The sequence below is a fragment of the Thamnophis sirtalis genome, unplaced genomic scaffold (assembly GCF_051295495.1).
Source record: "Thamnophis sirtalis isolate CommonGarterSnake01/CBP01778 unplaced genomic scaffold, rThaSir2_p1.2 scaffold_7, whole genome shotgun sequence".
Classification (NCBI taxonomy): Eukaryota; Metazoa; Chordata; class Lepidosauria; order Squamata; family Natricidae; genus Thamnophis; species Thamnophis sirtalis.
This window is the reverse complement of record NW_028261387.1, coordinates 90,554,142-90,568,858: the sequence shown is the minus strand read 5'-3', so window position 1 is coordinate 90,568,858 and position 14,717 is coordinate 90,554,142. Positions and strand designations below refer to the sequence as shown.

The 14,717-nt window shown below is 42.8% G+C and overlaps 1 protein-coding gene across 1 annotated transcript in view; it reads right to left on the bottom strand.

Moving 5' to 3' along the window:
• The window catches only part of COL20A1 (collagen type XX alpha 1 chain), a 204,453-nt gene that overhangs the window by 87,729 nt on the left and 102,007 nt on the right, over positions 1–14,717 (bottom strand). Inside the window, exons 22-23 of the mRNA XM_087720870.1 lie at positions 11,437–11,475; positions 4,462–4,600 (exon numbers count right to left, since the gene is read on the bottom strand). Coding sequence (XP_087576996.1) covers positions 4,462–4,600; positions 11,437–11,475 — 178 coding nt within the window. The remainder of the gene's footprint in view (positions 1–4,461; positions 4,601–11,436; positions 11,476–14,717) is intronic.

Sequence of the window (14,717 nt, the reverse complement as noted above, 5' to 3'; positions counted from 1 at the left end):
TTATTGCTTTGGTTTATGTTGATTGCTCCTTTTTAATGACCAGATAATCATAAATTAAAGAGATGATATTCAGGATTATTTTTCTCTTTGGAACAACGTTCAAATCTCCTTAAAACTCAACTAAGGAGGTTTTCCTATTTGTTTGTTTTAAACTTCCACAAGTTCTGGCTGTAAGAAGAAACTAATCTGGATCTCTGAGCATTTTAACGAAGGGCACCCGGGGGAATCTCACAAATTCAATATGAAGAAGCTTAGCTTCTTTCAACAAGATTACAATTATCCTTATGTTTCAGCAATTAAACTTAAAAAGGAAGTTACAACTGCTTTGCAATAAGCCCGTCTGTTTCGATTTGCTAAGTTGTTGGCTATAATAGACTCAAATGGCACATAGGCTGAATTATTATGAAGTTCAGATTACAAAGAGGACTGAGGAGCACTTCAACAGACAAAGTCATATTCCCAATTAGTGGAAATCTACCTATCTGCTATGCAACATGAAGAAAATATATGCATTGTAATTATGCAGTAGAATGTTTAGAATTAGAAAATCATACGAATTAGAAAGACTTATAATTAAAGTGAAGTATGATGGATACTCAAATACTTTGGCCACCTAATGAGAAGGACGGACTCCCTGGAGAAGAGCCTAATGCTGGGAAAGATGGAGGGCAAAAGAAGAAGGGGAGAATGAGGCGGCTGGATGGAGTCACTGAAGCAGTCAGCATGAACTTAAATGAATTCCAGAGGATGGTAGAGGACAGGAAGGCCTGGAGGAACATTGTCCATGGGGTTGCGATGGGTCAGACATGGCTTCACAACTAACAACAACATGATGGATGGATGATGAAGGGTGAATGAATTATGAAAATAAATGGATGGATGGATTGATCAATTGATGGATGGATGGGTGGGTGGATGATGAAGATGGATGGACGAAGATGCATGGATGGATGGATAGATGAAGGGAGGGAGGGAGGAATGCATCGCTGTAATTGTGTGATTTAAGCCCCATCCCCTCTCTTTACAGGCATGTATTTTGTGCATATTAGTATGCTTTAGAGTAGGTTGTGCAATTTCCTTGCAACCATGGGCTGCATTTGGGGGGAGGGGTTGCTTTTTCAAAGCCATCATTTTTTGTTGGTGTTCTGGACCAAATGGGACATTAATCATTCTAGATAAGTGGCTGTCCATTCAGTCTCCTTTTGAAAACCTTCAGTAATGGAGCTCCCACAACTTGCAAAGATAAGTCATTCCACTGATTAATTGTTCTCACTGTCAGGAAATTTCTCCTTAGTTCTAGGTCTCTCCTTGATTAGTTTCTAGCCATTACTTCTTGTCCTACCCTAAGGTGCTGTGGATAGTAGGCTGACTCCCTCCCTCTTCTCTGTGAAAGCTCCACAAGTACAAAGACTACTATCTAGACCTTCAGTTTGTTAGATTAGACATACCTAGTTTCTTCATTCATCATCATAGACTGCTCATCATCTTTGTTGCTCTTCTCTGCTACCATATCTATCTATCTATCTATCTATCTATCTACCTACCTACCTACCTACCTACCTACCTACCTACCTACCTACCTACCTACCTCTATCTGTCTGTCTCTATCTCATCTGTCTGTCTGTCTATCTGTCTATCTGTCTATCTAGCTATCTCTAGTTAGAGATAGCTAACCTATTCAGCTATCTCTATCTGTCATCTGTCTGTCTGTCTGTCTGTCTGTCTGTCTGTCTGTCTATCTATCTATCTATCTATCTATCTATCTATCTATCTATCTATCTATCTATCTATCTATCTATCTATCTGGTTGACTCAGCCTTCCATCATTCCGAGTTGATAAAATGAAGACCCAAAAATGTTGGGGGCAATAAGCTAACTCCGCATATCAATATGAAACCACTTAGAGAGGGCTGAAAAGCATTGTGAAGTGGTATATAAGTCTATTGCTATCTATCTATCTATCCATCCATCCATCCATCCATCCATCCATCCATCCATCCATCCATTGAACTACTGTTGAACTGCAGCTTCTAAAAAGCACGGTCTTGTTACAATTTAAGTCTGTCTTTAGAAAATTATACTCAAATTATAATTGGCATCATTTTGAATTGTACGCTGGAATTGTCCTCTCTTTGGGTGGTTAACCATAACATCTAGAAGGTGTCCCTGTTTACATCAAAAGAGCAAAACTAATATCGTGCCATTGGGCTCCAACCTTCACCATTTTGAATCATGTTTGTAGTATTGGGCCCCACAGACACACATAGAGGAAATGGGTGGGGGTTGCAATGCTGCTTTTGTCAATTGGATTACCTTTGTCCCTTTTGCCAGTGCCTCTGGTCCTTGATGGCACAATGAACAGAAATCATGAATATACATACTAAATGCCTGCAGTTCCCTTAATCTGAACATCTCTAAAAATGCTGAACGCATTTTCAATTTCCCTTTCCATCCTAAGGGAAAGTTGCAAACTGTATAATAAGTTAAGAAAGCATACTGGCAGGCCTCAGGGCTCTAGGTTTTTATTATTATTATCATTTTAGAGAATTTAATAAGCGTGCAAGGGGAATAATGCTATTTCCCTCCCCCCGCCCCCAGGGAGAGTCAAATGGCAAAAGGTCTTCTGATGAATGTTGACTGAACATTAGAATAGTAATCCATGTGAGGCATGCTAAGTGTCCATATTGGCTGCCTGTCACCTTTGATTCATGCGGCAGAAGATTTGAATAAGGATCTCTATTTGAGATCCTCATAGCCCAAGATCATGGCTTTATCATCATCAAAGTTGGAGGACCATTAGAAAAATCTGTATGTCCCCACCATTAAAAACCTGAGACTCTAAAGTCAGTCAAGCAATAGCAGTAGACTTATATACCGCTTCATAGGCCTTTCAGCCCTCTCTAAGCGGTTTACAGAGAGTCAGCATATTGCCCCCAACAATCTGGGTCCTCATTTTACCCACCTCGGAAGGATGGAAGGCTGAGTCAACCCTGAGCCGGTGAGATTTGAACCGCTGACCTGCTGATCTAGCAATAGCCTGCAGTGCTGCATTTAACCACTGCGCCACCTTGGAACCAGGAACTCTGGCTCCTTCAGAATGGGTGTAGATGGTCACTATATAGATTGTTGCTGAATATCGAAATGTTGAGTGGTTCTGGGGTGTTGGTGAAAGAACATCCTTTCTATTGTCTTAATTATTGTATTAGTACATTGAGACTGTCAAGCAATGGGACTCATTTGGAGCTATCCAAGGTCCTGGAGTCCCTTGGACTGCAAGGCGATCAAACCGGTCAGTCCTAGAGGAGATCAACCCTGACTGCTCTTTAGGAGGCCAGATCCTGAAGAGGAAACTCAAATACTTTGGCCACCTAATGAGAAGGAAGGACTCCCTGGAGAAGAGTCTCATGCTGGGAACGATGGAGGGCAAAAGAAGAAGGGGACGACAGAGAAGGAGGTGACTGGGTGGAGTCACTGAAGCAGTAAGCGTAAGTTTAAATGGACTCCGGGGGATGGTAGAGGACAGGAGGGCCTGGAGGAACATTGTCCATAGGGTCATGATGGATCGGACACAACTTCGTAACTAACAACAAAGATCCTGTTTGGGGTGTCCTTTGTGCTCTGTGACCTTGGTTGTTTTCTTGCAGAACTTTCATTACCAAATGAAACGCTGATTATGTTACTTAGCAAGATAATGAAATGTCTGTAAGAAAACAACCAAGTTCAGAGAGCACCAAGGACCCCACAGTTCAACTCTGAGCTGCAAATATTCTCTTCAGAAGGTCTTGTTTCCTATTGTGCTTTGCTTGGTCTTCTGCTATCCTACGTTTCCTTCTGGATATGTTGTGACAACCCAGCCTATTGGGTTAATACACGATTCTGTGAATTCTATCAACTTCCCACCCCAATGTATTAATTTGATAAATATGTGTTCTGACCACCCTCTTTGCTCGTTCAAAAACGAAAGCAATACAGAACTTCAAAGGAAATATTTTTATCAGTCCCATAGATATTTTTATCTATGTTTACTTTGGGCTCAAGCTGGCTGCGAGCCCAAAATAAACATAAAGTCTCTGGCAAAAAGTTACACAGCAAATGCAAAAACAAAACTCTTACAGCAAACCAGGTTTACAGAAAGCAAATCACTTATCCAAGTGCCTCTTTGAATCATGAACACTAGCTCAAACAGGAACGGAACGGAACTCACGAACAAACAAACGACGTTGACTTCTGCAACTAAGGCATGGCACCATCAGTCTTTTATCCACAGGAGGAGAGCCTTAACGAGCCCCAGCTGCTTGTTATCTTCTCCCGGGAGCATCCTGAAACCACTCACTGATAGCAGCTCCAAAGGCTCCTACTGAGCCACAACAAATATGTGTGATAATGCAAGCACATAGTATAATGCCTATGGAAAGCTAATTCATTTGCAGTCAAACGTCCTCAATTATTTTCTCTTTTTACCTTGTTTTCCGGGTTAGTTGGATATCTCTGTAGAGAGTGTAGGTGTGAGTTCCTAAGAAGATGTAAGGTTCCATAGCAACCCCCTTGATGGAGGCATACTCCTTGTTCATCAATCCAAAGGCCTCCATCATGTCGAAACCTGTGAAAAGTAGACCATATTAATCCTGTAAATTTGTAATTCCTAATCTCATGAATTTTAAGATTTGTGGACTTCAACTCCCAGAATTCCCCAGCCAGCATGTAATGGAAGGAACAAGTTTTCTATGCTTGTTCAACTCCAAGGTGCTATCAGTAGGATAACTAATGGCAGCCTTATCTCTGAATTCAATGGTCTTCTTTGCTTTAAAATAGTGTATACCAGTGTTTCTCAACCACGATAACAGGATAACATAGTTGAAGGGGACCTTGGAGGTCTTCTAGTCCAACCCCCTGCTCAATAGGAAACCCTATGCCAATTCATTGTCCAATTTCTTCTTTAAAAACTTTAGTGTCAGAGCACCCACAACATCTGGAAGCAAGTTCTTCCACTAGTTTCAACCACCCCGTTTTGCAATTGATAGACAGCCTCAATTTCTTCATCATATTTTATTGTTATATTCTCTAAATATTCCAGTTTTTTCTCTATTCTTTCATATGTATTTGATAATTTCTGTATTTCTGAAAGTATCTTTTGCAAACTTGAGACTTCTATTTTCTTTTGAAATTGTGCAATTCTAACAAACACAGCTGCTCTAGCTTGGAAGGTTAATAAAATTAAAGCATAGATTCACAAAAATGTTGTTTTCACTTTTCTCTGATTAGAAATATACTTCAAAGGGACATCTGTGTGCTTCCCTTCTTATCACTCTCTGTAGCCAAGCAGTGAAACCTTATAGTGCCAAGTCAAAACCATCAGTGGCGGGGGGGGAGTGTTCCATTTTTAATACACAAACTCCAATCAACAAATCCTCCCAGCATCCGAGAAGCAGTAATACTGTTGAAAATCTAATTTCCTTTTGTATCTTTTTTGTATTTCAAGTTAGAAAAAAGAGTCCAATCTTTAAATGAATTAGAAAAATACCCACAACAATGAAAGAGGAAAACTTTAGTCCATAGGTAACAGGGAACAATAAAAGAAAAAAAAATAGAAGAAAACTTAATCTATCCATTTCAAAAGGCTTGCATAAATTCCATCCATGAAGATAGAATTTAAAAAGTAAGATAACCACTGTCCAAAACCATTCCAAATTTAATCCCGCCGCTTGATTCTTCTATTCTCCAATTTAAATTAATTTTAAGTTTTTATAGGCAGTCTCTTTTTAAAACAGTAAAAGTTCCTCACCAGCTGGAAACACTTTCTCTTTCTGTATCCTTCCGTTTTGAAGCCGCCCCAACTTCATCAGCCTTGGCTGGATTTTTTGTCGCCGGCTTGAAGAACTTCTCTTGCTTCTTTCAGGGATTTTGCGATATCCCTGAGGTCAGCAAGACATACTCTTCCTGTTCACCGTCTCTTCGGGACGGTTTAGGTCCGATTGGACCACCCAGCAGCAAAAATATTTGCTGCGGTCTCGGAGCAGGGATTCAAATTTACTACTGGTTCTGTGGGCGTGGCTTGCTGGGCATGGCATGGCTTGGTGGGCGTGGCAGGGGAAGAATACTGTAAAATCTCCATTCCCTCCCCACGCCAGGGGAAGGTTACTGCAAAATCCACATTTCCTCCTGATCTGCTGGGACTCGAGAGGCAGAGAATAGATGGGGGCAGGGCCACTCAGAGGTATTTACCGGTTCTCTTAACTACTCAAAATTTCCACTACCGGTTCTCCAGACCTGGTCAGAAGCTGCTGAATACCACCTCCGGCTGACTCCCTCTTCTTTGTAGCAGACCCTCAGATATTGGAAGACTGCTATCATGTCACCCCTAGTCCTTCTTTTCATTAAACTAGACATGCCCAATTCTTGCGACTGTTCTTTATATGTTTTATCCTGCAGCCCCCTCATCATCTTTGCTGCTTTTCTCTGCACTCTTTCTAGAGTCTCAATATCATCTTTGTATTGAGGTAACCAAAACTGGATGCAATATACTGAGTGTGGTCTTACCAAGACATTATAAAGTGATATTAACACTTCATGTTACCTTGATTCTATCCCTCTCTTAATGCAGCCTAAAACTGCATTGGCTCTGACTGCAATAGTTGTCCATGATAATTCCTTGATCCCAATCGCAGCTACTACTATTGAGCCAGGTAGCACCTAAATCAGGGGTGGGTTCCGGCAGGCACTACTGCCCGTTCACTCATGGGCATGCTTGATGTGTGCTATGCGCGCATGCGCAGTGCAATAAAAATGTTCTGCACATGCGCAGAAGTGAAAAAGGCGGTGCCTATGGCGCTGCCCGGAGAACCAGTTCAGGGCGTGGCAAGCCTGGGTCGCTACCGGTTCCACCAAGCCACTACCGGTTCAGTTGAACCAGTCCGAATCGGTAGGAACCCACCACTGACTTAAACTCTGGAACTTTAACATCTTGCTGGGGAATTCTGGGAGTTGAAGTCCAGACACCATAAGGTTATTAAGGTTGAGAAACACCATGACCCAACAAAAGCGCACCAACACAACTGGGTCGCTAAAACCGCGACGTCATCACCGCGCCTACAACAGCGTGGTGACAACAGCGTGGCGACAACAGCGCAGCAACAGAAGGGTGCTTTACAACAGCACGGCGACAGAAGGGCGCTTTACAACAGCACGGCGACAGAAAGCCGATTTAAGTTAAGGTAAGGGTTAGGGTTAGGTTTAGAGTTAGGTTTAGGAGTTAGGTTTAGGGTTAGGTTTAGGGTTAGGTTTAGGGTTAGGTTTAGGGTTAGGTTTAGGGTTAGGTTTAGGTTTAGAGTTAGCGTTATGTTTAGGGTTAGGTTTAAGTTTAGGGTTAGGGTTAGGGTTAGCTTTTAAATGCTAGTAAAAGCATTTTGCTGAACGCTTCGGAAGGCGCGGATTTGCCCTCCGCGGTTATGTCGGCGAGCTAGGGTCGCATTTTACTTAGCGCTTCGGACGGCGCAGATTTGCCCTCCGCGGTTATGTTGGCGTGGAAAAGGGCTTCACGGTTTTGTCGGTGAACCGAGAAACACTAGTATAAATATTGCAAAGGCAGTTGGGGGAGGGATTTTTGATGGTTGTACCCATGTTCCTAGGATGAGGCACAGATCTACTCCTTCATCTGATAACCCTTCAAAAAGAGCCACCGACAAAGACGACCCTTCACCCTTCAGATGGTTCAGTCTGGATTTTTCTGACAGTACAGATAAAAAGCAAACTGTCTCATCTGCACTAAAAGTAGCATTTCTCAGGAGAGAAAAGAATACGTCTGCACACAGAGAGATTCGCTGTAGATCTGTGGATCATCGTAGACCTTAGCAAAATGGACAGGTTTGCACTTGTGCGTGAATCAGCCGTAAACATCCTTGCCATTAAATTGCATCAGATCACACACTGCAAGGAACAAGGGTAGTTGCCTGCTGCTCCGTTTTTACACACCATCTGCCTCCTTCTCTGTTTAAATTGTTAAGCAGAGTTGACTTGGGTGAATACATATTCTTCCAGAGGAGGAGGAGGAGGAAGAGGAGGAGAGGAGGATGATAGGGGAGGGAGGGAGGAAGAGAGGGAGGGAAGGAGAAAGAAAAAAGAAAGAAAGAAAGAAAAAAGAAAGAAAAAGAAAGAAAAAGAAAGAAAAAGAAAGAAAAAGAAAGAAAAAGAAAGAAAGAAGGATAAAAGAGAAAGAAAGAAAGAAAGAAAGAAAGAAAGAAAGAAAGAAAGAAAGAATACATACATACATACATACATACATACATACATTCATACATACATACATACATACCAGGGGTGGGTTTCAACCAGTTCGCGGCGGTCCCTGCGATCCGGTTGGTCGCCGAACCCGGAAGTAAGTAACTTCCGGGAACGGCGAAGGCCCCCCCCCGCGCCCGCGCGCCCGTGCACGCCCGCGCCCGCTCCTTACCCGGTTTTGCCGAATTCTGCGCTTCCACGCATGCGCAGGACGCATACAGCGCCTGCGCGATCCTCCAGGAGCAGCTGGAGCATCGCACAGACGCTAGTACACATGCGTGCAACGCGCGCGTGCACACGCGCAATGCGCGCGTGCGCGAGGATGCCGCCGGCCTCGTTCCAACCGAACCGGTTGGAACGGGGCGAGAAACCCACCCCTGATACATACATACATACATACATACATACATACATACATACATACATACATACAGTATTCTTCCATAGGAGAGGGAGAAAGTAAAGGAGAAGGAGTAGAGGGAAGGAAAAGGAAGGGAAGGGAGAGAGGAAGGAAGGAAGGAGGGAAGGACAAAAAAGGGAAAAAAGGAAAGGATAGGAAACACACCATCTGCCTCCTTCTCTGTTTAAATTGTTAAGCAGGGTTGACTTGAGTGAATACATATTCTTCCGGCGGAGGAGGAGGAGAGGAGGAGAATGGGGGAGGGAGGGAGAAAGAAAGAAAAAAAGAAAAAGAAAGAAAGAAAGAAGGATGAAAGAGAAAGAATGAAAGAATGAATACATACATACATACATACATACATACATACATACATACATACATACATACATACATACATACATATAGTATTCTTCCATAGGAGAGGGAGAAAGCAAAGGAAAAGGAGTAGAGGGAAGGAAAAGGAAGGGAAGGGAGAGAGGAAAGAAGGAAGGAGGGAAGGACAAAAAAGGAAAAAAGGGGGGGGGGAAGGAAAGGATAGGGGGGAAAAAGAACATGCATTTTTGAACCAGGGAGCATTTTTTCTAACATATGAATCATTTTGTGAAGCCTTCGATGCAACCAGATTTTGCCATCAATAAATCCACCCCCTTTTCTTTTCTTCTTTGTCCATCTGAATTCATGGGAACGCTAAAGCGTGGGGGCGAGCAAGAAAGGAGGAAGAATCGTGAAACAGGCACGTTTAAAAACATTTCAATCAATATTTTTCCACCTGCCAGCTTGATCTCTACAGCTTCATTTCTGATCATTATCTTGAAGACCGACGCCAATTGAAGGAGAGGAATATCCTGGTTTTGATTCATTCAAATGCTGGCTGAGTTCAATTGAGTAGAAGTCTCCAGCCAAGCAATCTTCCCATCGAAATTTCATTTGAACCAAACTATTATAAAAATAAGTGAGGCACTGCATGTGAAAAGTATGGCTGGTGTAATACGGGTAGTCCTCGACTTATGACCACAATTGAGTCCAAAATTTCTGTTAAGTTGAGACATTTGTTAAGTGCGTTTTGCCCCATTGTGCAACTTTTCTTGCCACGGTTGTTAAGTGAATCACTGCAGTCGATAGGTTAGTGACCTGGTTGTTAAGCAAGTCTTCCCCCAGGGAATTTGCTTGTCAAAAGGCTGAAAAACATAATCATGTGACAGCAACAGCAACAGTCATAAGTGTGAACCACTTCCTGAGCATCTGAATTTTGATCACATGATCATGGGGGGGATGCTACCAAGGCCATAACTGTGAAAAACTGGTCAGAAATCACTTTTTCCAGTGCCGTTGTAACTTTGGACGGTCATTCAGTGAACTGTTGTAAGTCAAGGACTACCTGTGGTTGCAACAGGCAGTGCAGGAAGACTTTCTGGATTTTATTATTTTTTTTCTTTCCAGTCGAAGGAAAATAAAAGATAACGGGCATATTCACTAAGGTAGAGTTTCTCAACCTCGGCCCCTTTAAGACATGGGGATTTCAACTCTCAGAATTCCCCAGCCAATTCTGAGAGTTGAAATCCACATGTTTTAAAGGGGCCGAGGTTGAGAAACACTGCACTAAGGTAACGTTTCTGTTGGATTTCCTGGTAGGTTGACATACTCCGCGAGAGGTCAATGCAGCAACTGCATATTTTGGTTCAATCAAAGAGTTTTAAGGAGGGAAAATAATTCCTCCAGGAATCTTCAAAGTAGTGCTGGAAGCTCTAATTATCTGCAACATTTTTGCAAAAAATATGACTTCTTATAAAGAAGCTTATGAGATAGTACAGGGATGGCTAACCTTTTTCCCATTGCGTCCCAAAAGCGGCGGGAGCGCAGAGAGGTCGTGCACCCTTCCCCTCCCCCTTCCGAAAGCCATCCGGAAGCTTCCGGAGGCTTCAGGGAAGGCAAAAAAACAGCAGAAGTCACTTCCGGTTTGCCCATAGGGCCATTTTTCGCCCTCCGGAGCTTTCAGGCTTCCCTGTAGCCTACGGAGCGCGAAAAACAGCCCAACGTTCAAACCGGAAGTCCGTTCCCGAACTTCCAATTTGCACGTTGGTTGTTTTTCGCCCTCTGGAGGCTTCAGGGAAGCTTCCGGAAGGCGAAAAACAGCCAAAGTAGAAGGCCGAAGTCAGCTGGCCAGAGTGTGCATGCGTGCTGGATCTGACAGGCCAACGTCTCACATGCCCTAACAAATGGCTCCGTGTGCCACCTGTGGTAAAAACAAGATGAAGGGGGAATGTCATTATACATATTTCTATATAAAATACTAAAAATAGCTAGATGTAAAGGTTAGATGTTGAAAGATGGTATCACTATGTACGTTTAAATAATATTATGAATTGTTATGAGAATGGCGCACAAAAACACTGAATAACTAAACAATGAAGGGACACACTCTAATACAAATATGTATGATAATACCACAATTACACAGGTATGATTAATGTAACACATGTTATTAATATTACTATTATTATTTGTATTTAAATGAATAATACGCAGATGCCTCCCTGTTCATATAATGAATCCAAAATTTTTAAAAAAACTATCTGTGGCCATGGATCCCCAAGACTTAACTCAAGATTTAAATCATATTTCTTCAAGCCTTCGTGGACCCCCTGTGACGACACTGCAGTCCTCCAGGGGTCCAAGGACCACAGGCTGAAAATCTCTGGCCTAGCTCTTCGAGGGAGCAAACAGGAAGAACTCACTCTTCTTCGTAATCAAAGAATGCTTACCTTGTATGGGGCCATCCGTAGAGCGAAGCGAAGGGCAGCCTGCAGAAGGACAAAGAATAGGGAAGGATGAAGAGGCAGGGAAACAATAAATATATCAGGCCTACAGCCATCCTTTCTTTTGGATCTTTGGCCTGCCACACTTTCTATTATTCCACTATGCATTTTCTACTGTGGGAAAATGGGAGGGGGTGGGAATTGTACAGAGTTAGATGCTATGTAGCAATAGCAGTTAGCAATAGCAGTTAGACTTATATACCGCTTCATAGGGCTTTCAGGCCTCTCTAAGCGGTTTACAGAGTCAGCATATTGCCCCAAACAACAATCCGGGTCCTCATTTTACCCACCTCGGAAGGATGGAAGGCTGAGTCAACCTTGAGCCAGTGAGATTTGAACAGCCGAACTGCTGAACTGCAGTCAGCCTGCAGTGCTACATTTAACCACTGCGCCACCTCGGCTCTACTTTGTTATGTAGCCATAACAAAATTCCTTCCAGATAGCCAAGGCCATCCTTTGTCTTTGCACCTCTGCACCTGACCAGAACTGAATGGGTGGAAGCTGCCAGCATGGCAGCGAGAGATTGGACCATGTGATGGACTTGTGGGTGTGGGGGCAAGAGCTTTAACTTTCAACTGGGTGGGGAAAACTGGGAAGCTTTCAGATTCAGGTTTTCCCAGATGTGCCAACATGGCTCTCTTAATAAATTGCAACTTTGAAGAATCTGTTGCCTTGGACTCTGATTTTGGGTGCTATTTGGAGCCCTGACATTGACAAAATAGATATTTGAAATTTGCAGAGAAGAAGGGTGTATAATAAAAGCATCTTTCACGTGAAAATGAAACCTCTGCAAGAGGTCACATAACCCGGGCTTGAGTTTGAACCCCAAATTATTCTTCTAGCATATGTAGCCCTACTCACCTCTACCTCAAACTTTATCTACCTCTAAAGTGGGGTTTCTCAACATTAGCAACTCATGAGTGGACTTCGACTCCCAGAATGCCCAGGTCAGTATGTTGAGAAGAAGAGAAAGAGATGTCCAATTTTGTTATTTTATTTGCATTACTATTTCTATCATAGAGGTTCCTTAATCCATTTTCTTTGTCAACCTTTTCTGATTTTCTTCTTTTCTTTCTTTCTTTCTTTCTTTCTTTCTTTCTTTCTTTCTTTCTTTCTTTCTTTTTTGTTTTTGTTTTTTGGGAAAAGGAACAATTACAGGGGTGAAATGCTACCAGTTCGGACCGGTTCACCCAAACCGGTAGTAAAAAAATGCTACTGGTTCAGGCGAACTGGTATTTCCGACAATCAGCTGTGACGTGCAATTTATATTAGCTAAAAAGCAGGATTTCCTGCTTTCTAGCTAATATAAATTGTGTGGCACAGAGGATTTCCCCCCTCACTGTTCTACTTAACGTATATTTTGGAGTATAAGATGCACCTTTTTCCCCCAAAAAAGAGGGTGAAAATCTGGATGCGTCTTATACATGGAATACAGCATTTTTGGCCTCCTGAAACCCGGCCCCTTTTGCAAACATGGCTGTGCATAGCCTTTAGGAAGCTTCCAGAGTGCTCCTGGGGGCTGGGGAGGGCAAAAATGAGCCTTTTTACTTGCTTTTGCCCCCCCCCAGCCCCCAGGAGCACTCTATAAGCCTCCTAAAGGTTATGCATGCCCTTTTTTTAAACCAAAAAAACAAGCCCGTTTTTGCAAAAAAACGGGCCCTTTTTGGGAAGTCTGCAGAGTGCAAAAACTGTTTTAAAAAATTTGCCTCTTCAAAATCTTGGTACGTCTTATACTCCGGTAAGTCTTATACTCCGAAAAATATGGTATCTTTCAGGAATGCTTGGTAGGAGGCTCCACCTACCCCCACCCCCCCCAGGAAATCATCACGTCCATTTTTGACGCGCTGCGTATGCGCGCGCTCACATTTGCAAACCGGTAGCGAAAGTTAGTAGATTTCACCCCTTGACAGTTGCAGCTGCCACAGCAAACATTATGTGCCTGCTTAGTTTCCTGACTGTTTATTTTCTATTTCTAATTGCCTCTGCGTTTATTAGATTTCCCCATTGCAAAATACAGCTTTTACTATGAAGTCAAATCTTTGTTTAACCCACAAAGAAATTCTAGCCACCACAAAGACTCCATGAGTAATAGTCCTGATGCATTCTATTAATTATCCTGGTAAAGAAGAAGAAGAACAATCTCCCTTTGTTTGTTTCTATCTATAGTGGGAAATAAAGTGAGTTGTTTTGCATAAAAACACAACCTGTCCCTGTAATGGGACCCTCCTGCCTTCCATTTTTTAAAATTCATCCTTTGTAGTGTAGGAAGTTAAAATCCATCCCTCTCCTAGAAGAATGAAATATCCTAGCAAATATTGAAAAGGCAGAATATTATATTTCCCTGGATGTGACAAGGGAAAAAACATGTTTTAAAGACAAAGAAGCTCCCTGCAGCTTCCTGCCCATCCCCCTTTGTCAATGGGCCATTAAGATGCCCAAGCCAGTGTATTCTACATAATAAAGAGTTCTCCCCTTCAGCTCCAGGGTGATGGGATTAAGGCATCTCTCTCTCTCTCTCTCTCTCTCATCCCAGCATGAACCGCACAGCAGAGAGGGCCAATGCGATGGTGGAACAATACATCAGGTGTTACATGGACTATCAGCAAGACAATTGGTCGGACTTGCTACCCTTCGCTGACGTGGTGTACAACAACATGGTCCACAGCAGCACTGGATTAACTGCTTTCTAAATTACCAGTGGCATGGAATTTGTTGGCATGCCTGAGCTGTCTAGAGAACCTCCCTCCTCCATGTCTCTGAATGGATGGATGGACACGCTAAAAAAAGGATGGAAAAATACGAAGAAAGCTCTTAGCTGCAGATGCAGCAGAAGCCTACAAGAAGCAAGCTGATAAGCATCGCTCGCTCCAAACCCCCTTTCGTGTGGGGGACAAAGTTTTTATATCTACCAAATACATAAGATTAAGTCCATGAGAAGTTTCCTGACAAGCCAAAGGGTCCCCCTGTGGGAGGAAGAGGTGATTAATTCTGTTATATTAACCCCTATGTTGTTCTTTTTTTCAGGAAACGTTTTTCTTCTGAGGAGAGGCCGCCTGTCAGGCCTGCAGCCGGTTCCTTTTAGGATCTTTGGCCTGCCACCCTCTCTATTATTTTACAATGCTTTCTGAGATCATGAGAGCATGGAACCTATCAAGGCCACCACTTCAGGTGCTGGAGGAAGAGATGGACTGTTCCCATAAGAAACAGCTATCTCATAATTATTCAGT